Source organism: Suncus etruscus, chromosome 4, assembly GCF_024139225.1.
Source record: "Suncus etruscus isolate mSunEtr1 chromosome 4, mSunEtr1.pri.cur, whole genome shotgun sequence".
In the NCBI taxonomy this organism is placed as follows: Eukaryota; Metazoa; Chordata; class Mammalia; order Eulipotyphla; family Soricidae; genus Suncus; species Suncus etruscus.
The window spans coordinates 66,244,428-66,269,020 of NC_064851.1; the positions used below are offsets into that span (position 1 = coordinate 66,244,428).

Genomic DNA, 24,593 nt, shown 5'->3' on the forward strand with positions numbered 1-24,593 from the left:
TATGCCAAAGCATTATTACTTTGTATTAGTCTCTAATACCAGATTACTCTTTAGTAGAATAAAGCATGCTTAATACATAACCATTTTCTTTGTGATAGCAGGATGTGCTAATATAACAATAGAGAAAAGAGTTTACATAATTTTCAAAATTATGATCTAACTACATCCCAGAACCATATTAACATCTTACATAACATTTCTAACTCTGAAAGTATGAATTAATAGGCCTTTAAGTTCAAAGATTAGAATAACTACATGATTTACAAATCAAGTTGAAATGATTGTGATGGAAGGAAAAACTGATCAAATAGAATAAAGAGAACCGGACTGTTTCTAGAAAACTGGTAAAATTACCTGAATAAAATTCTATGCATAAGAGGCAAATCATAAAGAGAACCTGCAGATTAACTCATTTAAGTGGAAAAATTATGATACTTAACCAGTGTGCAGCTGTTTCTTTTTTTTTTTGGGGGGGGGGGGGAATAGGAAGTAACTCCTGGCAGGTATGGGATGCCAGGAATTGAACCCAGGTAGGTCACTTGCAAGACAAATGACCTAAACACTATGCTATTGATCCAACCTGTGTAGCTGTTTCATTATTTGTAAGAAGAATACAATATTACACTATAACCTATTTATAGCACTTCTCTGAGCTAAGAACTATAGTCAGCGTGAGATATTAAATTCAATACACTCAAGGTACTATCTCTAAGGAAAATGTCAACTGAAGAATTTCAGTTTTCTTTTATGTCTTCTCTTTTTTTGGGGGGATTGGGCCACAACTGGTGGTGCTCCAGGATTACTCCTTGCTCTGTGCTCAGAAATTGCTCCTGGCAGATTCAGGGTACCATATGGGATGCCAGTGATCGAGCCAGGTCCACCCAGGGTTGGCCACATGCAAGACAAACACCTGACAGCTGTGCTATCACTCCAGCCCTGAATCTAATTTTCTTAAAGACATAAATGCAGACAGAAATATTTGTGATTCTATGAGGACTTATGAATAAAGGCAATCTATTTTAATACGTACATTTGTATTACATAGTTATTTTATCACATACAAGTTTTTCTAAATATCATGCCACTAAATATTTGTTTTACTTTGTATCTTAGCAAAAAGAAAATCACAAAGAAACTGTTAGCAAACATTAAAAGACAAGTATTAAACTTTTAAATATAAACAATCCATTTACTATAGTGATTATTAGTTAACGAAACATTAATCTCCAATGGAGATCTCTTATGAAATAGAGTAAATAGAGATCTGGAATAGTTTAAGTAATATACTGAAGGTCAACACTGGTAAATAGTAAAGTCAGAACTAGACCTCAAGTCTTCTATAAGTTTCTTTATGGAAACAAACTATAAAACCTAGCTAGAGACTTTCATTTCTCAGAAAGTTTACAAAGTTGCAAATGGATGCTGAATTTATCTCCCTGGGACTATTACATAATTTTTTTAATTTCTCTTCATTTTTTTCTATTTTTTTCTTCTTCACAAAAAGTACTTATCAACTTTTAAAGTTTTAAAAATTAAATCTTACAGTTTCATCTGGAGTTCCATGGCGATCAAACTGGTAACATGATGCGACATGAGTAATAATCCACCAAACAAAACTTAATGGATCCCTGGGCAGGGTTATAGATACAGAAGGTCTTCTTTGGTCACTTGATTTTTCAAAGAATAATTTGAGTGATTTATTCAAGCAGTTCCAAAATGACTATAAAAATAAAGACAATATGATTTAGTTAAAATGCTGATCCATTAGATTTTTTCTGATTTGGACTTTTCATTTCATAATAAAACATACACACAAAAGAGACTACAAAACACACACACACATCTGAAAAATAATAAGAACTTGGGACTGAAAACATCATTAGTTTAGGGAGATAGTACAAAGGGTTGAGCATATACTTTGCACGAGGGAGACCCACGTTCAAATCCAACACCACCTGGTCTCCTGAGATGCAAGAAACAACTCCTTAGCATACAGTAAGAAGTGCCAAGTACTGTGAAATATAATCACAAAACAAAAATATAAACTTAGAATACAACTAATACTTATTAGTCATATTATAGTATTATTATTATATATTCCCACAATCACATGTTCACCACAATCACATCTTCACCCATCTAGTGATAGATACCTTTATCCTAACTTTCATTATTTTTTTTTTGTTAGTTTGTTTTTTGCGGCCACACCTGTTTGATGCTCAGGGGTTACTCCTGGCTAAGCGCTCAGAAAATGCCCCTGGCTTGGGGAGACCATATGGGACGCTGGGGGATCAAAGGCAGACACCTTACCTCTAGCGCCACCTCACCAGCCCCCTAACTTTCATTATTAAATCCTTCCCTTGCTTTTGTTAGTTTTGACACATAGGTAGATAAGTCTAAATTACAGTTTTAACTTTTTTTTTTTTTTTTTTTTTTTTTTTTTTTTTGGTTTTTGGGCCACACCCTGTGACGCTCAGGGGTTACTCCTGGCTATGTGCTCAGAAGTTGCTCCTGGCTTCTTGGGGGACCATATGGTACGCCGGGGGATCGAACCGCGGTCCGTCCTAGGCTAGCGCAGGCAAGGCAGGCACCTTACCTCCAGCGCCACCGCCCGGCCCCCAGTTTTAACTTTTTAATGCATGTTTATATTTTTAAATAGTATATTCCTATTCTTTGGTGTTGTGTTTGAGAATTCATTCATTTTAATAGACTTAATCATAGTTAATCAATATATTATATTCCAATTATTTTCAGAACAGTTACCTAATTTGCTATTATTGAAAGCTTAATAAATATTAGAAAAAAATTTCCATGTGTTTTCCTTGTTTTATAAATATCATTACGCATAAAGCTGTTCACAATCTCTTAATTTTTTATTCGTTTGTTTTTGGGCCACACTCAGTGATACTCAGAGGTTACTCCTGGCCATGTGCTCAGAAATAGTTCCTGGTTTAGGAAGACCATATGGGACACTGTGGATCAAACCAGGTCCATCCTAGATCAGCCACGTGCAAGGCAAACGCACGTGTGGCCCCAACACAATTTCTTAAATTTTAAGATTTCTTTTCTGGGTGAAGGGGAAACTATCTAAACAGTATTGGGGCATGCTCAGAGGATCATGTAGTAGTATCAAAGAAAACAAAAGAGCTACCCCAAGCAAACAAGTAAAGCAGGTGCAAGTTCTTTATGCTATCTCCACAGTTCCTTGACATTTTCAATTTCGTTATTTTTCTTTTTTTGACTTTTGAGCCACACCTAGTGATGCTCAATAGTTACTCCTTAGCTTTGCACTCAGGAATCACTCTCAGTAGTGATAGAGGGTTTCAGGGTCCAAACCATGTTCAGTCACATGCAAAGCAGGTTCCCTATCCACTATACTATATTCCTAACTAATATTTTTGATTGCCATAGGACTTGAAATCTTTTAAATCCAGGAATGTTTTATGTAATTATCTCAAGAAAGACTTGACAATTTTAGTAGTTCTTTAAAATTTAGTGTTTATCTTTCCAATTAACCAATAAATTCCTGCAAGTCTCCTTTTTTTTTCTTAATTTATTTTTACATAGTTTAAATTTAGTTATATTTTATTTCATTTTTTATGTAACATCATCTTTAGGAGTACTTAAGTAACCTGTCTTCAGGTAATCATTAAGGACTCTATGTACATTTATGATTTTCACAAAACTAAGACATGGTTGCAACTTAGTCTTGTTTCTCAGATATAATTATTTCTAGACCAGAAAATGAATAAAGTATAAAATGTATGTTTATACAAACACAATGTACATACATTTAGCTCTAATCATAGAAAAACATTTTTCATATTGATATCCCAAATTCCAAATAAACAATATGGATTTACTCTAACTTTCCCTTTCAATAATGACTTAATTTTCAAAGTACCTACACTTTATTTATTAAACTGCTCTGCCCTTAGAGTCCAAATAAATTTTAAATCACTAACATATAACAATGTAAATTACACTACAGAAGAGCAAAGATTGCAACTGTTTGCAATGTTTTTTTTCTCTGAGTACATAAGTACATGAGTACATAAGCAGAGTACAGAAGAGTACTTAAGCAAAGGCCAGAGTGATAATATGATTGCATCCCATATGGTACCCCAAACACTGCCAGGAGTAATTCCTAAGTGCAGAACCAGAAGTAAACTCTGAGCACTATCTCTGTGGCCCTAAAACAAAGAGTACATAATCACTAAAACTGGCTTGACTCCAAGCTTTTTCTATAATTTCTGAATTCTATGATGAAAGATTATGTGAATTTATATTTATAAAAGACATAAACTGTCCAAGTAATAAGACAGTTTCAATGCCTAATTGACCAGTTCCCATTCACATTTAGTATTTGACCACACTACTTCTTTTCTACAATTCACTGTTACACAGGCCAGAGAAATAGCTGAATGGGGCTACAGTGCATGCTTTGAATGCAAGAGTCATGGAATCAATCCCCTGTACCTACTGATCCTCCTCCAATTACTGTCAGAAGTGAGAGTATTTCCTAAGAACCATCAGGTATAAACCCCCAAAACAAAATATAAAATGTTAATCTATTTAAAGCATATGGTTTGGGGATATGATTTTCTGGTAAAACATATGCCTGCCATAAAGTAAATCTCCAGCAGTAAAGTAAAATTTATTCATTTAAAAGAAAAATAAGTGGTTTCACCACTCTGCAAGACACCAATCCTACCAAACTACAGATATGCCAGTATTTGGACTGATATCACAGCACTTTCTTAGAGACGGTGTGGGCAGCTCCCATTACAACATTGTCTTATTTCCTAAACACCTCGCAGCTGTAATGACACTCAAAGATGCAGTCACTATGCCTGCACCCAACCAGTTCCACAGACTCATTGTTCTCAAGAGATGTGAACCAGGCCATGAAAAATCACGGGTACACCGGCCACATAACTGAAACTGTCAATCTTCATAGAAGAAGCAGGCAGAGCCCCCACCCTGCTGAAGCCATACCTGTTGCACCCTTCACCCATAATTACAGCTTTGCCTATAATACCACTTTTCTATAACTTTGCAGAGACATCAATCTGACCAAACTCCAGGTATGCTGGTATTTGGGCTATTACTACCAGGACTTTAGGAATGAGCCTGAGCACCCTTACCCAAACCTGGAAGACCGGCAGTCTAAAACATTGCTACAAAAGCCACTGTATCAGTAATAAGAGTTTTGAATTCCTGAACCATGTGGCTGCATTTGTGACAATTTCGTTTTTGCTTAATACTGTCACACCCATAGAAACATAAAATTTAGCTTCTGAAATCACTTAATCTTTTAAAATTATGAAATAACAGAATGGTCAGCTAGCAACAAGAACTTACTAAACCTTCTACGATGATTTAATGAGCTCATTGGAGATACAATAATATCAACTATGTGATATATGCCCTTTAAACATAGTAAATTAAATCTTTTAAAGTGTAAATATATAGTATCTAACATGATATGGAAATATTTAAGTCAGAAATTCAAGATACTAGGAATGAAAATTTCTAAATCTTTTTTTTTCTACTTTATTTGAACATCTTGATTACATAAATGATTGTGATTAGGTTTCAGTCATGTAAAGAAAACCCCCTTCACCAGTGCAACATACCCACCACCAATGTCCCAAATCTCCCTCCATCCACCCCCACCCCCACCTGTACACCAGACAGGCTTTCCAGTTCCCTCATTCATTCACATGATTATGGTAGTTCTCTGTGTAGTTATTTCTATAACTGCACTCACCACTCTTTGTGGTGAGCTTCATGAAGTGAGCTGGAAGTTCCAGACCTCCTCTCATTGTCTCTAAGGATTGTTGCAAAATTACTTTTATTTTTCTTAAAACCAATACAGGAGACTATTCTGCGTCTCTCTCTCTCTCTCTCTCTCTCTCTCTCTCTCTCTCTCTCTCTCTTTCTCTCTCTCTCCTTCTCTCTCTCCCTCTCCCTCCCTCCCTCCCCCTTTGACTTATTTCACTCAGCATGATAGATTCCATGTACATCCATGTATAGGAAAATTTCATGACTTCATCTCTCCTGACAGCTGCATAATATTCCATTGTGTATATGTACCATGGTTTCTTTAGCCATTCGTCTGTTGAAGACCATCTTGGTTGTTTCCAGAGCCTGGCTATTGTGAATAGTACTGCAATAAATATAGGTGTTAGGAAGGGGTTTTGTATTGTATTCTTGTGTTCTTAGGTATATCCCTAGGAGTGGAATAGCTGGGTTGAATGGGAGCTCAATTTCCAGATTTTGGAGGAATCTCCATATCGCTTTCCATAGAGGCTGTACTAGACAGCATTCCTACCAGCAGTGGATAAGAGTTCCTTTCTCTCCACATCCGCCAGCACTGATTGTTCTCATTCTTTGTGATGTGCACCAATCTCTGCGGTGTGAGGTGGTATCTCATCATTATTTTGATTTGCATCTCCCTGATGATTAGTGACGAGGAGCATTTTTTCATGTGCCTTTTGGCCATTTGTATTTCTTTTTTATCAAAGTGTCTGTTCATTTCTTCTCCCCATTTTTTTTTTTTTGATGGGAGTAGATGTTTTTTTCTTGTAAAGTTCTGTCAGTGCCCTGTGTATTTTGGATATTAGCCCCTTATATGAAGGGTGTTGGGTGAATAGTTTCTCCCACTTGGTGGTGACTCTTGTATCCTGGGCACTATTTCTTTTGAGGTGCAGAAGCTTCTCAGTTTAATGTATTCCCATCTATTGATCTCTGCTTCCACTTCTTTGGAAAGTGCAGTTTCCTCCTTGAAGATTCCTTTAGTCTCAATGTCATGGAATGTTTTACCAACGTGTTGTTCTATATACCTTATGGTATCCGGTCTGATATCAAGGTCTTTAATCCATTTGGATTTTACCTTCGTACATGATGTTAACTGGGGATCTATGTTCGCTTTTTTGCAAGTGTTGAAGTCTCCCACAATGATTGTGTTATTATTGATTTCTTCTTTCAGATTTGTCAGTAATTGTATTAGATAATTTGCTGGTAACTCATTGGGTGCATATATCCCTTGATTAGTACACAGTGTCCATCTTTGTCCCTTACCACTTTTCTGAGTATAAAGTTGGAGTCATCAGATATTAATATGGCCACCCCAGCTTTTTTGAGGGTGTTGTTGCTTGGATGATTTTCCTCCAGCCTTTGATTTTGAGTCTATGTTTGTTCTGACTATTCAGGTGTGTTTCTTGTAGGCAGCAGAAGGTTGGATTCATCTTTTTGACCCATTTTGCCACTCTGTGTCTTTTAATTGGTGAATTTAGTCCACTGACATTGAGGGAGATGATTGTCATAGGATTTAATGTCATCTTTGTAGATAACTTTACTGTGTTTGTTGGTCTCTCTTGTCTTAGAGTAGACCTGTCAGTTTTTCCTTTAAGGCTGGCTTATCATTTGTGAAGTTTCTGAGCTGTTGTTTATCCATGAAGCTGTGCATTCTTCCCTCAAACCTGAACGTGACTCGGGCTGGGTGCAGTATTCTTGGTGAGGCATTCATTTCATTCAGTCTTGTCACAATATCCCACCACTGTCATCTGGCCTTGAGAGTTTCTTGTGACATGTCTACTGTAAGTCTTAGGTATCCTCCTTTGAATGTAATTTCCCTTTTTGATCTTGCTGCTTTCAGAATTCTATCTCTATCTATGGGATTTGTCCTTGTAACGAGGATATGTCTTGGGGTGTTTTTCTTTGGGTCTCTTTTAGATGGTACTCTTTGGGCATGCAGGATTTGATTGCATGTAGTCTTTATCTCTAGGAGTATCTCTTTGATGATGTCTTTGACAGTTGATTCTTCCTGGAGATCTCCTTCCTGGGTTTCTGGGACTCCAATGATTCTTATGTTGTTTCTGTTGAGTTTATCAAAGACTTCTATTTTCATCTGTTCGCATGCCTTGAGTACTTTTTCCATTGTCTGTTCGTTTGTCTTAAGGTTCTTTTCCAATTTCTTCTATTGTGTTGAGTTTTTCTGCATCACATCTTCCAGTACTCCGATTCTCTCCTCAGCTGCTGATACCCTGTTGGCGAGGCTATCCATTGAGGTTTTCAGTTGAGCTACTGTGTTTTTCAGATCTATTATTTCAGTTTGGAGTTTTCTGATTTCTGTCTTTGTATTCTTTTCAGATCGATCTATGCTTTTTTTGAGTTCTACGAACATATTCCATATTTTTATTCTAAACTCCTTATCTAAAAGGTTAATCAGGTGGCTGGAATTTATTAGGTCATCCGAGCTTTCGTCTTCATTCTCTGTGGATGGTGTTTGCCTGCGAGGTTTCCCCATTGCCATGCTTGTAGTGTGGTTTTTCCTGCGTGTTGTGGTGGGGTTCATTGGTTAGAAAGAGTTCGCGGCCGCAAAGCGAACTCTTCTGCTGCCTCTAGTTGACAGAGACCTCAGTTTATTGGATAGCGACCTCCGCAGCCAGAATGTACTTATGCAGTAGCTTCAAAATGCAGTTTTTTGAGGGTGCGCTCCCTAGGCCTCTGAGGAAACCTTTGGGGATCTCTCAATCTTTAACATTTGTGAATAACAGAACTTCTGTTGTATTAAAAATAAAATATGAGATTCTCATTTAAACATAAATAATGCCATCACCAGAACAAAAAGTAAGCATACAAAATGTTTGAAATGTTATATTACTTTGAAAATGCCAAGAAAAAAAATTTTAACAATTAAATTTATACTTAACATATTTACTTATTTGTACTTTGTAAATTTAACTACTACAACAGTGCTTAAAATAAAGTTGTTATAAGGGGCCAGAGTGATAGCACAGCAGTAACGCATTTACCTTGCATGCTGCTTACCCAGGTTCAATTTTCAACATCCCATATGGTCCCCCAGCCCTACCAGGGACAATTTCAGAGCACAGAACCAAGGATTAACCACTGGTCTAAAAACAAGGAAACTAAACAAAATAAAACCAAAAAATATAGTTCTTGCAAAACCACTGTCCAAATAGTGGAAAACAAAAGTACTTAGGAAAATTTAAAAGTACTTCCTCACATATCTAAAAGTATTTAACTAAGTATCATACAACAATGAAATATTTGTACTCTATCTTTTTTCTACTAAACTCCCATAACTGAAATAACGGCCAATTCTGAAGACTGATCAAAATAAAAGAAAATTTCCCCATTTTTACCTTCTGTAAAAAAAAAAAAAAAAGGAAAAAAATCTGAATTGATGAAAAAAAACTCACTTTATTTCTTATGAAATCTAATTTCTCCACATTTGTTTTTTGTTTGTTTTGGTTTTTGGTTCACATCCGGCATCGCTCAGGGACTCTTGGCTCTATGCTCAGAGATGGCTCTTGGCAGGCTCAGGGGACTATGTGGGATGCCGGAATTGGAACCACCATCCTTCTGCATGCAAGGCAAGTGCCTTACCTTGATGCCACCTCTCTGGCCCTCACCACATTTCTAAACTAAGTTATTTATTCTTTTTTAAACTGTTATTTCTAAATTATTCTCATGAATTAAATATTTTAGCCTACAAGACACGTAATAATACCAAACAAAAATTTAAGAGAATAAGATAAAAACCTTATATACCTCCTAGATGTTCCTATTAATAATAATAGGGTTGAAATAATAGTATCATACAGTTAATATAGCATCCCAATTCAATTAATGTTCAATTAATGCATTCAATTAATGTTCTCTTTAAGGATGGTGGTTCTTATAAAGAAGAAATTCTGTAACATTTTTCTTGGCCAAACCACGGAATAAGTCTGCAGAGATAGTACAGAGGCTAAGTTCTCTAAACAATGCCAAGAGTGATTTCTGAGCCCTGAGACTCAGGAATCTGAGTACAGTGTGCCCCACTGCCCTCTAAAATAAATTAAAAAAGAAACTAAATAAAATCAATTATTGGAATTACTAACAACACATCACTTCTACAACTTACTTCTGAGACAGACCATTTACTTCTGTGGTCTAAAAGATGAATAAGGAGAACCCATAATTCTTTAATGCATGAGCATGGGCAATGGTGACTCAATAGTGCATCAGAAGGTCTGACCTATAGGAAAGATGCATAAGTTACTCACATGAAAGGAAAATTCGACTTGATCTTCCCAAATGATTCAAACAGTTATTTAGATGACTTGAAATTTATTTTAAATCATCTGAAAAGAGTTCTTTTAAAGGATGTTTCATTTCACTGATCTTTAACGTTACATATTCAAACTAAATGTACAGGATTTCAATGTAAAAAGTAAAGTACCAGCTTTAATCGTCCCATCAACACTCACCACACACTTTTCTGTAGAGTACTCCACAGTAAATATTTAAGAAGCTACTAGCAATAATATCCTTTGAAACTATTCAATTCTGCCCACTGTAGTATAAAAATTAAAAAAGTACAGGCAGAAGTTTAAAAAAAGAATAGGATACATTCCAATAAAAATTTCACTTACTATACAGGCTGTGTTTTAGATTTGGCTTCTGATTTACTCAACAAGATCTAAACCACCAATTAATGACAACATCAACAAAAAATCTTTCTTAGAAATTATTAGAAAATAAATGAGGCAGGTTAAGACTAAAATAATTATTAGAAATTTATAAATGCTAAATAACTATCACTTTTATTGTATCCTCAATTATACAAAGCATATATATTTGCAAGCATAGCCACCTATGGAATTACTAATGTAGTCATTATTTCACATATTTATACAATTATGACTATAATTAAATATAACTTAACAAATACTTCATTATACTGGTTAATCCACTCCATAAATTATCAACATACAGACTACAGTTAAAAATTTTGATAATACATAAAATAAACTAAATGTCAGAATTATACATCTCAATTTCCAATAAGGCTCATATTTGTCATCTAAAATATGTGCTAATATTCTATAAGTATGAATTGTTAGAAAAAGAGCATTATCTGTAATACCTAGAAATCAGTGTCTGTAATCAAAATTCTGGAGTAGATAGTATAGTAAAACTATGTGATTTCTCTAATTTTTGACCAAGAAAAATGAGGTCTATTTAAATCTAGCATTAACTTGAGTTAAGGCCTCATTTACTTTTTATTAGGTAATACAACAGATTTTTCCAATCTCTCTAATTTGAACAAATGTTATTTCCAGAAATACCAAAAGTAACTTGCTTTATTTTTGACAAATAAAATGGTTATATTTAAAAATCTTATCTCAAACAGTAATCCCAGCTTGTAACCAGTGTTTAAATCAAATTTTTTCTTTCTTTATTTATTTACCATTTACTTTGGCTTTTGGGCTATACACAGCAGCAGCACTCAGGGATTATTCCTGGCTCTGTGCTCAGAAATCACTCCTGACAGGCTCAGGGGACCATATGGGAAGCCAGGAATAGAACCTGGGTCTGTCCCAGGTCGGCCACATGCAAGACAAATGCTCTCACTGAAGTGTTAATGCTCAAGCCCTAAATCAAATTCTTTATCCATTCAACTTCAAAAGATAGTAAAGATAAAGTCAGCATAATTAACAAATAAAGCAGACAGCATCTACTGAGGTCTATCTGAATTAAATATCAAAAATACAAATAATGTTTTAAAATATTACCTTGTCATATCTGCTGACTGACAGGCTTATTAAATCATAAAGAAGATTCTCACAATGTTCTTCGAACAGGCTAACATTGGTTAAATTGTTACTTGTCAGATTCAGAAACTGATAACCATATACAACTTGTTCTAAAATGGAATAAAATTAACTTTATTTAAAATTACAATTGATGTTGAAATTCAGTAGAAAAGTCACTGCATAAGTTTAACTTTTAACAATAGAACATTCAGTTAAAAACAAAACTTGTAGCATATAAAAGTTATTATTTGAAGACAATTTTTATTTATGTATAGAATATTAATCTTCTTTTGGAAAGAAGCTATCAATCTTTTAATATGCACAAGATGTTTCTTTCTTGTGTGTGTGTGTGTGTGTGTGTGTGTGTGTGTGTGTGTGTGTGTGTGTGTGTGTGTGTGTGTGTGTTTTGAGCTATAACCAATGGCGCTCAGGTGTTCAGAAATCACTCTTGGGAGGCTCAGGGGACCTTATGGAATAACAGGGATTGAACCCGGGTCTGTTCTGGATTAGCTGTGTGCAAGGTAAATGACATACCACTGTGCACTGTATTATCCCTCTGGCTCCACAGGATATTTCTTTTATGTTTGTTTTGGTTTGGGTTTGTTTTAGCTTGGTTTTTCGGTCACACCTGGTGGCTCAGGGTTTATTCCTGGTTCCACGCTCAGAAATTGCTCCTGGTAGGCTTGGGGAATCAGATGGGATGACAGGGTTTGAACCACTGTCTATCTTGGGTTGGCTGCTTGTAAGGCAAATGCCCTACTGCTGTGCTATCTCCCCCTACTCAAATTGTTTTTTTTTTCCAAGTTGTTTCTTAATGTTACTTACTATTTTGAAATGCAACAATAAACATCAGTTAAGAAAAAATGTAAAAGTGTAACACCAGAAAGTCATCATTCACATTTTTCTTTTGGGGTCAGACCAGGCAGTGCTTAGGATTTACCACTGGCTCTGAAACTCTGAAGATCATTCCTGGTAATCTGCAGACACTGATTTCTGAGGACATTAAAGAGTATCACCAATGCATAAAAGGCCTGTGCCCAATTGCTGCACTATCATTCTGGCTCATCTACATTTCTAACTAACACTTTAAAACACTTTTTCAATATTGACAAGTTGACAACATGCAACTGTTCTGTGTTATAAAACAAAGCAAATCAAAGTAATAGCAAATTCTATACCTCTATCACTAATATTTAGTACCATATGAGGAAATGAAAGTTTCTATAAGAAATGAGATTATTTTTTCTCCACTTAGGATAATATTTGCCACTGGCTTGTGGTAGATGGCCTTAACTAGATTGAGAAAGGTTCCTTCCATTCCCATCTTGCTGAGAGTTTTGATTAAGAATGGGTGTTGGGACCTTAGCAAATGCTTTCTCTGCATCTATTGATATGATCATGTGGTTTTTATTTTTCTTGTTGTTGATGTTGTGTATTATGTTGATAGATTTACAGACGTTAAACCATCCTTGCATTCCTGGGATGAAACCTACTTGATTGTATTGGAAACTAAAAGCCTTCCCTCTAAATTCTGGCACAAGACAAGGCTGTACTCTCTCACCACTCCTATTCAACATAGCACTGGAAGTACTTGCTATAGCGATTAGGCAAGAAAAAGATATCAAGGGAATCCAGATAGGAAAGGAAGAAGTCAAGCTCTCACTGTTTGCAGATAACATGATACTCTACTTAGAAAGACTCTACCAAAAAGCTTCTAGAAACAATAGACTCATATAGCAAGGTGGCAGGCTACAAAACTAACACACAAAAATCAATGGCCTTTCTATACACCAATAGTAATAAGGAAGAAATGGACATTAAGAAAACAACCCCATTCGCAATAGTGCCACACAAACTCAAATATCTTGGAATCAACTTGACTAAAAATGTGAAGGACCTATACAAAGAAAACTACAAAACTCTGCTCCAAGAAATAAGAGAGGACACGCGGAAATGGAAACGCATACCCTGCTCATGGATTGGCAGGATTAACATCATCAAAATGGCAATACTCCCCAAGGCATTATACAGATTTAATGCTATCCCTCTAAAGATACCCATGACATTCTTCAAAGAAGCGGATCAGGCTCTTTTGAAATTTGTTTGGAACAATAAACACCCTAGAATAGCTAAAGCAATCATTGGGAAAAAGAATATGGGAGGAATTACTTTCCCCAACTTTAAACTTTACTACAAAGCAATAGTTATTAAAACAGCATGGTATTGGAATAAGGACAGGCCCTCAGATCAGTGGAATAGGCTTGAATACTCAGAAAATGTTCCCCAGACATACAATCACCTAATTTCTGATTAAGGAGCAGGAAATCCTAAATGGAGCAGGGAAAGCCTTTTCAACAAGTGGTGTTGGCACAACTGGATAGCCACTTGCAAAAAATTGAACTTAGACCCCCCCCAGCTAACATCATGTACGAAGGTAAAATCCAAATGGATTAAAGACCTCAATATCAGACCCAAAACCATAAGATATATAGAACAACACATAGGCAAAACACTCCAGGACATTGAGACTACAGGCATCTTCAAGGAGTAAACTGCACTCTCCAAGCAAGTGAAAGCAGAGATTAACAGATGGGAATATATTAAGCTGAGAAGCTTCTGCACCTCAAAGGAAATAGTGCCCAGGATACAAGAGCCACCCACTGAGTGGGAGAAACTATTCACCCAATACCCATCAGATAAGGGGCTAATCTCCAAAATATACAAAGCACTGACAGAACTTTACAAGAAAAAAAATATCTAATCCCATTAAAAAATGGGGAGAAGAAATAACAGACACTTTGACAAAGAAATACAAATGGCCAAAAGACACATGAAAAAATGCTCCACATCACTAATCATCAGGGAGATGCAAATCAAAACAATGATGAGATGCCACCTCACACCACAGAGAATGGCACACATCACAAAGAATGAGAATAAGCAGTGTGGGCGGGGATGTAGAGAGAAAGGAACTTTTATCCACTGCTGGTGGGAATGCCGTCTAGTTCAACCTTTATGGAAAGCGATATGGAGATTCCTCTAAAAACTGGAAATCGAGCTCCCATATGATCCAGCTATACCACTCCTAGGAATATACCCTAGGAACATAAAAATACAATACAAAAACCCCTTCCTTACACTTATATTCATTGCAGCACTATTTACCATCGCAAGACTATGGAAACAACCAAGATGCCCTTCAAGAGACGAATGGCTAAAGAAACTGTGGTACATATACACAATGGAATATTGTGCAGCTGTCAGGAGAGATGAAGTCATGAAATTTTCCTATATATGGATGTACACGGAATCTATTATGCTGAGTGAAATAAGTCAGAGAGAGAGAGAAAAACGCAGAATGGTCTCACTCATCTATGGGTTTTAAGAAAAATGAAAGACATTCTTGCAATAATAATTTTCAGACACAAAAGAGAAAAGAGCTGGAAGTTCCAGCTCACCTCAGGAAGCTCACCACAAAGAGTGATGAGTTTAGTTAGAGAAATAACTACATTTTGAACTGTCCTAATAATGAGAATGTATGAGGGAAATGGAGAGCCTGTTTAGAGTGCAGGCGGGGGTCAGGTGGGGAGGAGGGAGACTTGGGACATTGGTGATGGGAATGTTGCACTGGTGATGGGGGGTGTTCTTTACATGACTGAAACCCAAACACAATCATGTATGTAATCAAGGTGTTTAAATAAAAAAAAAAAAAGAAATGTTGAAAAGCAGGAAGAAATGTTAAAAAAAAGAAATGAGATTATGTACTTGTACATATTTTGCATGTTTCTTTTTATATGTTAGCACACATATGTCTAATATCTAGATGTTAGGCAACCTAAGCATCAAGGTTTTCACTAAAAATCAAGTAGAGTTCATGAATGTCTTTATAATCTAAGTATTTATGTTATACTTAAATAGCATTAAATTTTGCTAAATTGATAATGAAACCTAAAATTGTCACAGTGCAGGGGCCGGAGAGAGAGCATGGAGGCAGGGCATTTGCCTTGCATGCAGAAGGACACTGGTTCAAATCGCAGTATTCCATATGGCCCCCCGAGCCTGCCAGGAGTGATTTCTGAGTGTAGAACTAGAAATAACCCCGAAAACTGCTGGGTGTGACCCAAAAACCAAAATAACGTAACATAACATAACATAACGTAACATAACATAACATAACATAACATAACATAACATAACATAACATAACATAACATAACATAAATAAAATAAAATAAAAATTGTCACAGTGCAAAGTTAATAGGAAATAAATTATTACTATCCATAAGATAACCTAATTTTTAACACAAAAAATTAAACAGATAATCATCTAGTTGTTAATGAAGCAAATATAAACATAAAATGTAAAGCTGTTCCACTTTACTGATGTCAATTTTCACATCAATTTGCAGAAAAGATAAATAACAGTATTCACTGCTAGCAAGAGTATGAGACAAAATACACTTACTTTATATACACTGGAAAAACAATAATAGAGCTAGTGATCCAATATTGAAACTACAAAGTGCTACCCCGATTCTAAGAACTTATTCTACAGAATAACTTGTACAACTATGCAAAGCTGCTCAGGAAAATATAATTTGAAATATAAAAAAGAAAGTTAAACATCCAACAATAAACTAAAATATATTTAGATATATCGTACTTTATGTTTGACAAATCTAAGACATACAATTCTTGGGAATCTCCATTCATATACTAAGAGAAAGCATGGAAAGAAACACAAGCTAAGCTATTCTCCAACAGAAAGAAAACTTCACTGTAAGACTTCCCATTTTTACTTTGGTCACCATTTGATTGAAAAGAAAAATCAAATATATTATTACTAAGATGATTTTTAAGAACCATAAATTGAGATTTAAAAGAATTAGAATTCAATAAACTTACTCAATTTTTCACCCAGCATATGAAGAATTTCTAGCACCAGCCAATGGATATCTAAGTGGAGATGTAATAAATGCCATGATGGTGGGAAAAGCTGTGAATGACATTATCAAGTATGAGAATTCATAAAACATTATTAATATTTTAAGTCATGTTACAACAACCTTTTTAAAGCATAATGATCAAGAATTAGTTAATCTACTGCTATGCAAAAGCCCAGAGAAAACCTTTGTCTTGTTCATTAGAGGATTCTTTACTAGAGATCTTTGAAAGCAGGATATAATGTCATTTGTGTTTAAGACAGACCCACCCTAGGGCTGCTCAACAGATTTTTTTTTGTTTGTTTGTTTTGGGGCCACACCCGATAATGCTCAGGGGTTACTCCTGGCTTTTGAGCTCAGAAGTCGCTACTGGTTTGGGGGACCATATGGGATGCCGGGTGATCAAACCGCAGCCCGTCCTAGGCTAGCACTGGCAAGGCAGACACCTTACCTCTAGCACCACCACACCGGCCCCTGCTCAACAGATTTTTATAGCAAAGGTCTCCCAACCAATCTCTGATACATTCAAGCCAGTATATAATTTTTAAAAACACTAATTTTCATTAGTGTTCCAAACTTTGAGTAGGAGAAATGCTTTTAAATGTAGTATGAATTAGTCATATTATTCTGTGAATTGAGTTGGCACTGCATTTACTTTTATTACCATACATGTTGATTCCCAATGATGAAAATCCATTATTTCAATTCCATAGATATATAATAAACAGTTATTTTTATTTTATATTTTGACAAATCCACATTCCTATTTAATGAATGTTATTCACATAGGTGAAACCAAATGAGAAGTTTTTAATTCAGGAAATCCACTGGAACTTATTATATATCATTTATTTAAGATTTCTCTTTCCTATGGTAAATTGGCCCATTACATCCATAATTTGGGTCATGATAACCATAGCTATCATAATAACCATAGCCATGACAACCATGATCATAGCAAAGTAGTGGAGGTGGGTTGGCCACACCCAGCTGTGCTCAGAACTTACTCATGGCTCTACACTGAGGGATCTCTGCATATATTGAGCCAGAGATTGAACCCAGGATAGGGTGCATGTAAGCATACACCCTAGCCACTGTACTGTATCTCCAGACCACAATACAAATTTTTTAAAATCATTCACAAGAGGGGGAGTACATAGATAACAATCTTAAACTTAATCTAAAAAAGAAAAATTAAGAAGTCAGAATAAACAAAGCCAAGTGTTTCTGAAAGTAAAACTTTTGTCAAGTGTTCTTGATTTCTATTCTAACATAAACTAAAGCTTGCTCATGAATAAAATACAACTTGTTTAAAATAAAGGTTATTTAATTTACTTTAAAACATTTAAAACTCTTGCACAATTATAATCACTAATTTAGCTTATATCATATTCTAAACAGTTTTTATCATGTTAAATTTAGTTTTCCTCTGTAAAATACAATTATATAACTATTGAGTTAAGACAGGCAAAAGTTGCTATTTGTCCAACAGTACATAATAAAAGGAGACAGAATTTCAATTCAGATTGTGTAAGTTAAACTCATGAATAACACTTCTCACTCATAAGTGAATATCCTTGTAGGGTAAAAATAATAATAATAATAATAATAATAATAATAATAATAATAATAATCTACAAGTTAAAAAGGAGCCAGAAAGAAATAAAGTTGGTAAGAAACTTGCTAATGTTGAGGCCAGAGAGATAGCACAGTGGTAGGGTGTTTGCTCTGCACGCAGCTAACACAGAAAGGACCTGGGTTCGATCCCAGCATTCCATATGGCCCCCTAAGCCAGGAGTGATTTCTGAGTGCATAGCCAGGAGTAACCCTTGAGTGTCACCAGGTGTGGCCCAAAAACCAAACCAAAACAAAATAAAATAAAATAAACTTGCTTTGCATGAGGCTAACCTGTGTTGGATCCTGGCACCATATATAGTCAGAAATAATCCCTGAAAACCGAGTCAAGAGTAAATCCTGAGCACAACCAGGTGTGGCCCCAAGCCAAAATAAATTAAAAACTCAACAAAACAAAGCAAACCTTATTCTGATTATGATTTACAAATGCCCTTTGATTAATACTGGGAAGTTCTGATAGATGTCCAATATATAAGAGTATTCCATGAAGCTCAGCAACCAAAAGTGAGGGCAATTGAGACTCCAAAGTCTCATATGGATAGATAGGAGCATAGGTCTCATGATTGTGTAATTTCAGATACCTGAAAAAAAAAAAAATATCAGACACATTAAAAATCAGAAATTGGAAAAATATGCAGTCAGAAATTCATATAATAGACTTGTCAGAGAGCCTACCTGAAGATAAAAACTTTAATATAATGAAGAAATGTTATGCACTGCTGCCTAATACCATCTGCCTTGCCATGCAGTGTTGTTATCTGTCCTAAAACCAAAATAGATCATGTTAACAATAGCTTAAATAATCAGTGGGAATTGACAATAATTTTTTGGCCACACCCATTTGACACTCAGGAATTACTCCTGGTTATGCACTCAGAAATCGCCCCTGGCTTGGGGGGACCATATGAGACACTAGGGGATTGAACCGTGGTCCATCCGAGGCTAGCGCTTGCAAGGCAGACACCTGACCACTTGTGCCACCTCTCAGGCCCCAGACAACAATTTTTTAAAGTCATTCTGAAATCAATTCTAGATGCTCCTATTTTTCCTTTGATTCCCTGAGGTTGTTTTTTTTTTTTTTTTCAACTCTCTCCCTCCCTCCCTCCAAATTGCTCTTATAAAATCTAACTTTCTCTATCTATTGGAAACTTCCTACCATGCAACTTGCTCTTACAATAGACTCAGTCATACGTGACTCCACTGATACGACACAATGTCAGTTTTCTTTCTTTCCATGTGACCTTTGTCATCTTTCTTAACTGGTTCCTCTTGATCTCAACAACTAATAATGAAGCTCAAGAAGCTCAATTCTTTTTGTAGGTCTGTTCCCTCATGAATGACATCAATTCTTTTACTTCTAAATGACAACACTGCAAAAGTTTATTTATATTACAGACCTCTCCTTTGTATAAATTCTCTATTTCAACTCTTCACCCACAAAGGAAATCTATGAATTAACTTCAGAGATGATTAGCTTATATAATTTTACCTACAGATTAGAGGTGAAGAAGGAATAAGCTCAGCTACAACAAATTTTAAATATCATACTTTTCTGATCATTTGATATACTATATTCTAAACTTTCGTTTTGTTTTGGGCCAACTCAATAGTCCTCAAGGGTTACACCTGGCTCTGCACACAGGGGTCATTCCTGGTGGTGGTAGGGAACCATGTGGGATGCCAGGGATTGAAACTGGGTTAGCCAAGTACAAGGCAAATGCCTTAGTCGATGTGCTATTACTCCAGTTCCTGCATCTTGAACTTTTAATCTACTCCATTCTCCATATTATTAGAACACTACTATTATTAATCATGCATCCATGTGAAATATACTGTAATGGGAGTACCATACTTTTTGCTTTGAGCAAACTTAAAACTTACCAAAATCACAATTGGCTTGTAATAAGGTTTCCAAGTTGTATAGTTGTTGCCTAAGTTAACAAACATTGGGTAAAAATTAATTTCAGAATACTAGAAAGTATGTAACAATTGCAAGGATATTTCCAAATGCATTACACAGCTAATTTCAATGAATCTCACTTGTGAATGATGTTTAATACTTTGGAAATTTTATTACCAGAAATTATGTCAAGTATTATAGATTTCATATAGTTTGTATCTTCAAGAAATTTAAGATACATTTTTTAAAAAAATCTAGGTTCATAGTTATATAATGAAAAGTTAAACTGTATACAATGTACTTACATGCAACAGGAACGTAGAAAAGAAATATTGAAAGCCAGCATTATAAAGAAAAAGTACAGCATTTGTAATGCTAACTTTTAATTTCTGAAAGTAATCTCTAGGCCATTCTACCTAGCTGCCTTTCAACTTGTTAAAGACCTCCCTATCGTATGACCTTATGTACTGACTTATGTATTGAATAAAAACTCAACTCATTAAGATATATTTTCAGTATTACAGAGATTCACTAAGCTTGTTCCCCCAACAGAAGATAGAACATCATACAGATTCACCTTATCTCTACTAGATGTTCAGATCTACAAGATGTGCAGGTATGTTTTCTCTGGGGGTGGGGGTGCATTTGATCTCGGCAAATACTGTCATAACAAGCTAAGCCCCGTGTTTATGTCTCTGTATGTCTCTGGAGCTGAGAGTTGTTGTGTCCTACTTCAAACCCCGCTTTGAAAAGCTAGGCATTGCAAAATGTGCTCATTGTAGCCATTAATCCAGACGTTACCTCTGATTAAAAATCAGCTCAAATTATTTTATATATTTTTGTTTTGCAGGTTAAAATTTTTTTGAATAAAGATACTATTTACAGTCACGTCGGGGGGAGCGAAAAATGTTTTCTTCTTCCTAGGGGGCATGACAGAAAATAATTGAGAAGCACTGCCCTAGATGAAGATGAGAGAAATCTCTCACTTTTTATTTATGTTATAACTATACATTATATATCTTCTTAATGTACTTTTAGATAACAATTTACTTGTAATAACTAATTCCACTTCAAATCATCAAAAAGTTAAATATGGACTAGTTTTTAAGTAATAAACATTATTTTAAAACTGTTGTTTTAAAGAGACATTCTTTATGTTTTAAAAGTTCATATTTGGATGAAGGGGTACTGAGGATTAATAGAACCCAAGGCTTCACATATGCAAAGCTTCAGTTCCACTACTGAGCTACATAATAAACTCAAACACTTTTATTTTTAATAAGAACAGACTCAAGTATTAGAGAATAAAATGGAATGATAGTAAAATAAGCTCATTTAAGAGTGTGTAAGAAAATTATCCTACATGTGGCCAACCCCAGTTTGCATCCCTGCACCACATAATCTTCTAAGTACCACCAGAGTCCCTCCTGAACACAGAACCAGAATAACCCTTGGGAACTTCAGTAAGGTACCACACTCACATATACACATACTGGTAATTCACATATGTGTTTATGTGTTGTGTCCATCCGCTCTTCTTTGGATATATATGCCAATATTATCACATTTTGGAAACTGTCTGTCCCCTAATCTATCAATCAATCAATCTATCTATCTATCTATCTATCTACCTATAATCTATCTATGTATCTATCTATACACTATCTGTTTTTTGTTTGTATGATTGTTTCTATTTTGGGGCCATACCTAGTAGCACTCAGGGATTACTCCTGGCTCTGCATTCAGAAATTGCTCCTGGCAGGCTTGGAGAACTATATGGGATGCCGGGGACTGAACCAGGGTTTGTCCAAGGCTGGCAGCATGCAGGGCAAATGTCCTACCTACTCTGCTATATAGCTCCAGCCCCGTCTATACACTATATCTGAGAAAGGGTATTTATTAAGGTTTGTTTTGCTATCCTATTTACATTAATATTTTAAACCTTTCATTATATTTTAATATACTCAAGTTAATCATATTAACTAATCATATTTTGGGGGCTGGGCACAAGCAGCTATGCTAAGGAACTATTTACTGGCTCTCATCTTAAGAACTACTCCTGCCAGTGCTTGTGGGACCAAACGGGATAGATAGGAGGGATCAAACCTTGGCTGGCCATGTTGCAAGGCAAGTATCCTACCCTACAATCTCTCCAGCTCCAATTCCCAATTAGTCATATTTCTATTATTCACTCTAACTTTTTGAAAGATTTATATGAAAAGAGAATTCATCTCCCAAACATACTGAATGAGGCTGGATAGCTCAAATGATTGGAGTTCATGCTTTGCATATGGGAGCCCCAGTTTCAATCTTTGATACCATATGGTTCCTAAACTGGAGTATCCAAAACTTAAAAACTACCCTCCAAAACTTATGGAAGGACTATAGCAATCAAAGAACAAAGTTAGTTTCATTTTTTCCCCAAAAAACCTATAATGTGTTTCAAGGATTTAAATATTTCTCTTAAATACATGATATTAAATAGAGAATCAAAGATGGCACAGATCATTTTTTGAAAACCTCATTAATTTAAAATTATGATCCTTTAATAAACAGTACTGCTTTATCACTGTTATTAATAAGATAATCAAATGAGCAACAAGCACAAATCCCCCAGCAAAATAATTTACAAAACTGAGCACCTAAACACTATTTAAAAAAGAAATGGGGAAGGAATTAAAAACATACCTGAATAAGTGAAAGAGCACTCTAGATGAATCCACTAGTGCCATTTCTGTAACCCACTGAATGCCAAATATTTCAACTGTATCCTCTTCAAAATTAGTTGGTAAAGGATCAAGATTTAAAATTAGTCTGAAATAAAAGGTCTCATTTAATCTCATTAAACGTATGCTGACTCCTGGGCCAGTGATAACATAGCGAGTTGGGCTTTTGCCTCCCATGCAGCCAACAAGGGTCCGAACCCCAGTATCTCATTTGCCCCACCAAACACAACCAGGAATGAATCTTGAGTACAGAATCAGGAGTAACTCCTGAGCACTGCCACATGTGACCCCAAAACAAACAAAAAATAGTATGTCACATCTTATACTAAAACAATTCTATTAGACTCTATGTGAATATCTTATAGATCGCAGGTGGTGCCTTGGCACCTTACATAATCAGAAGTACAGCTAGAATATTAAAAATTCCATTCTATGGAAATTAACTAACAAGCAATGTAATTTAGGCATGAAATGCACAAACACACACAGGAAAAAAGAGGTCTAGTAAGACCATAACTTTACATATCTTCAATGCTCTTCAGTTGAAAACTGAACCCTTGAAGGATCTTTTTATTTATTATAAATAAAAAAGCTAAAAATTATTCTGATCTAAGTCTGGAAAACAGCATAATCAGATCATCTCTCAAGGCCTCAAACACAGTACAATCAAAATCATCAAAAGTGGTTTCCTTTTTTTGACTGAAACTGCCTCAGCAGATTGTTCCCAAATACTGCACTGACATAGTTTTACTGCAATGTGTACAGCAATCCAAGGCAAAAACTTTGAATAAAATCATACCCGTGAAAGTTATACAGTGTGGTGCATTTAGAACAAAATTTTAAAGTCTACAAAACTTCAGTAAGTATAGATAACACTGAATTAGAAGAAATTGAATACGAGATGGGAGGAGTTGGGAAGGGAAGGGAATAAATGGCAATAACGGTGCTCCATACATGGAAGGCAAGAAAGAGTTCTACAGCTATAGACCCAATCTTCCTCTTCCGTCCCCATCTGCAAATATCTTGTAAGAAGCTCCAGAATATATCTCTTTTAGAAGATGCCACTTCAAAAAGTCAGATATTTATTTCGGCATTCACTAAAGAAATACTTAATGCCCACCTCCCTTCCCCCAAAGCTGAAGCGGCAGTTAAGGAGAACAGGAGAAAGGCAGGATGCATGCAATTCTTAGTAAATAAGTTCAAGCCAGGAAACCATGGACAGAACTAACCAGTTGCACTTGTGTACTTTTAACAAAGCCAATTTACCAAAATAAAAAAAAAATCAGCTTGAACAACAACAAAAACAAACCAAACAACTCCACCACTCTTTACCGTTTCAGGGCTCCACTAGAAAGGTAAGATTCTTCAGAAAAATGTTTGCCTCCTCCCCTGGAATCAAAGGCACAAGAAAAGCAAGAGGTCTTGCACCATTCCGTCCCCAGCTCCAACTCCAAGCTGTCGGTCAGGAGATGGGCGCATTCAGCCGAGCCAGTTTCCATGCTTCAAGTCCTGGAAGGCTGAGAATTCATGAGGATGTCAGGAAAGGTCTGGATTCGGGTTTCCCGAGGTGGAGTGAGCAGAAAACTTGGGAGCTGATCTTGGAAAGTTTGGAAGGGGGACGGGGGTTGAAATCAAAGAAAATGGCAGGATTGAGAAAGTCGTCTGTCAGATGGGGCTCGCCTCAGGAACTTAACATTCGTCCTCCAAGTCAAGTCAAGTCAAGGAGAAAAGAAGGGTGCTAGGATGGCTCCTGCAAAACTTCCAACGCGCCTCG

At 35.8% G+C, this 24,593-nt stretch overlaps 1 protein-coding gene across 1 annotated transcript in view; it reads right to left on the bottom strand.

Moving 5' to 3' along the window:
* The window catches only part of MMS22L (MMS22 like, DNA repair protein), a 118,140-nt gene extending 93,749 nt beyond the window's left edge, over positions 1–24,391 (bottom strand). The window contains exons 1-9 of the mRNA XM_049771323.1: positions 24,152–24,391; positions 22,782–22,907; positions 20,075–20,124; positions 18,869–18,956; positions 18,597–18,774; positions 16,521–16,611; positions 11,595–11,725; positions 9,941–10,054; positions 1,544–1,720 (exon numbers count right to left, since the gene is read on the bottom strand). Of these exons, the coding sequence (XP_049627280.1) occupies positions 1,544–1,720; positions 9,941–10,054; positions 11,595–11,725; positions 16,521–16,611; positions 18,597–18,774; positions 18,869–18,956; positions 20,075–20,124; positions 22,782–22,907; positions 24,152–24,318 (1,122 nt within the window). The 5' untranslated portion in view covers positions 24,319–24,391. The remainder of the gene's footprint in view (positions 1–1,543; positions 1,721–9,940; positions 10,055–11,594; positions 11,726–16,520; positions 16,612–18,596; positions 18,775–18,868; positions 18,957–20,074; positions 20,125–22,781; positions 22,908–24,151) is intronic.
* Between the last annotated feature and the right edge of the window lie 202 nt (positions 24,392–24,593).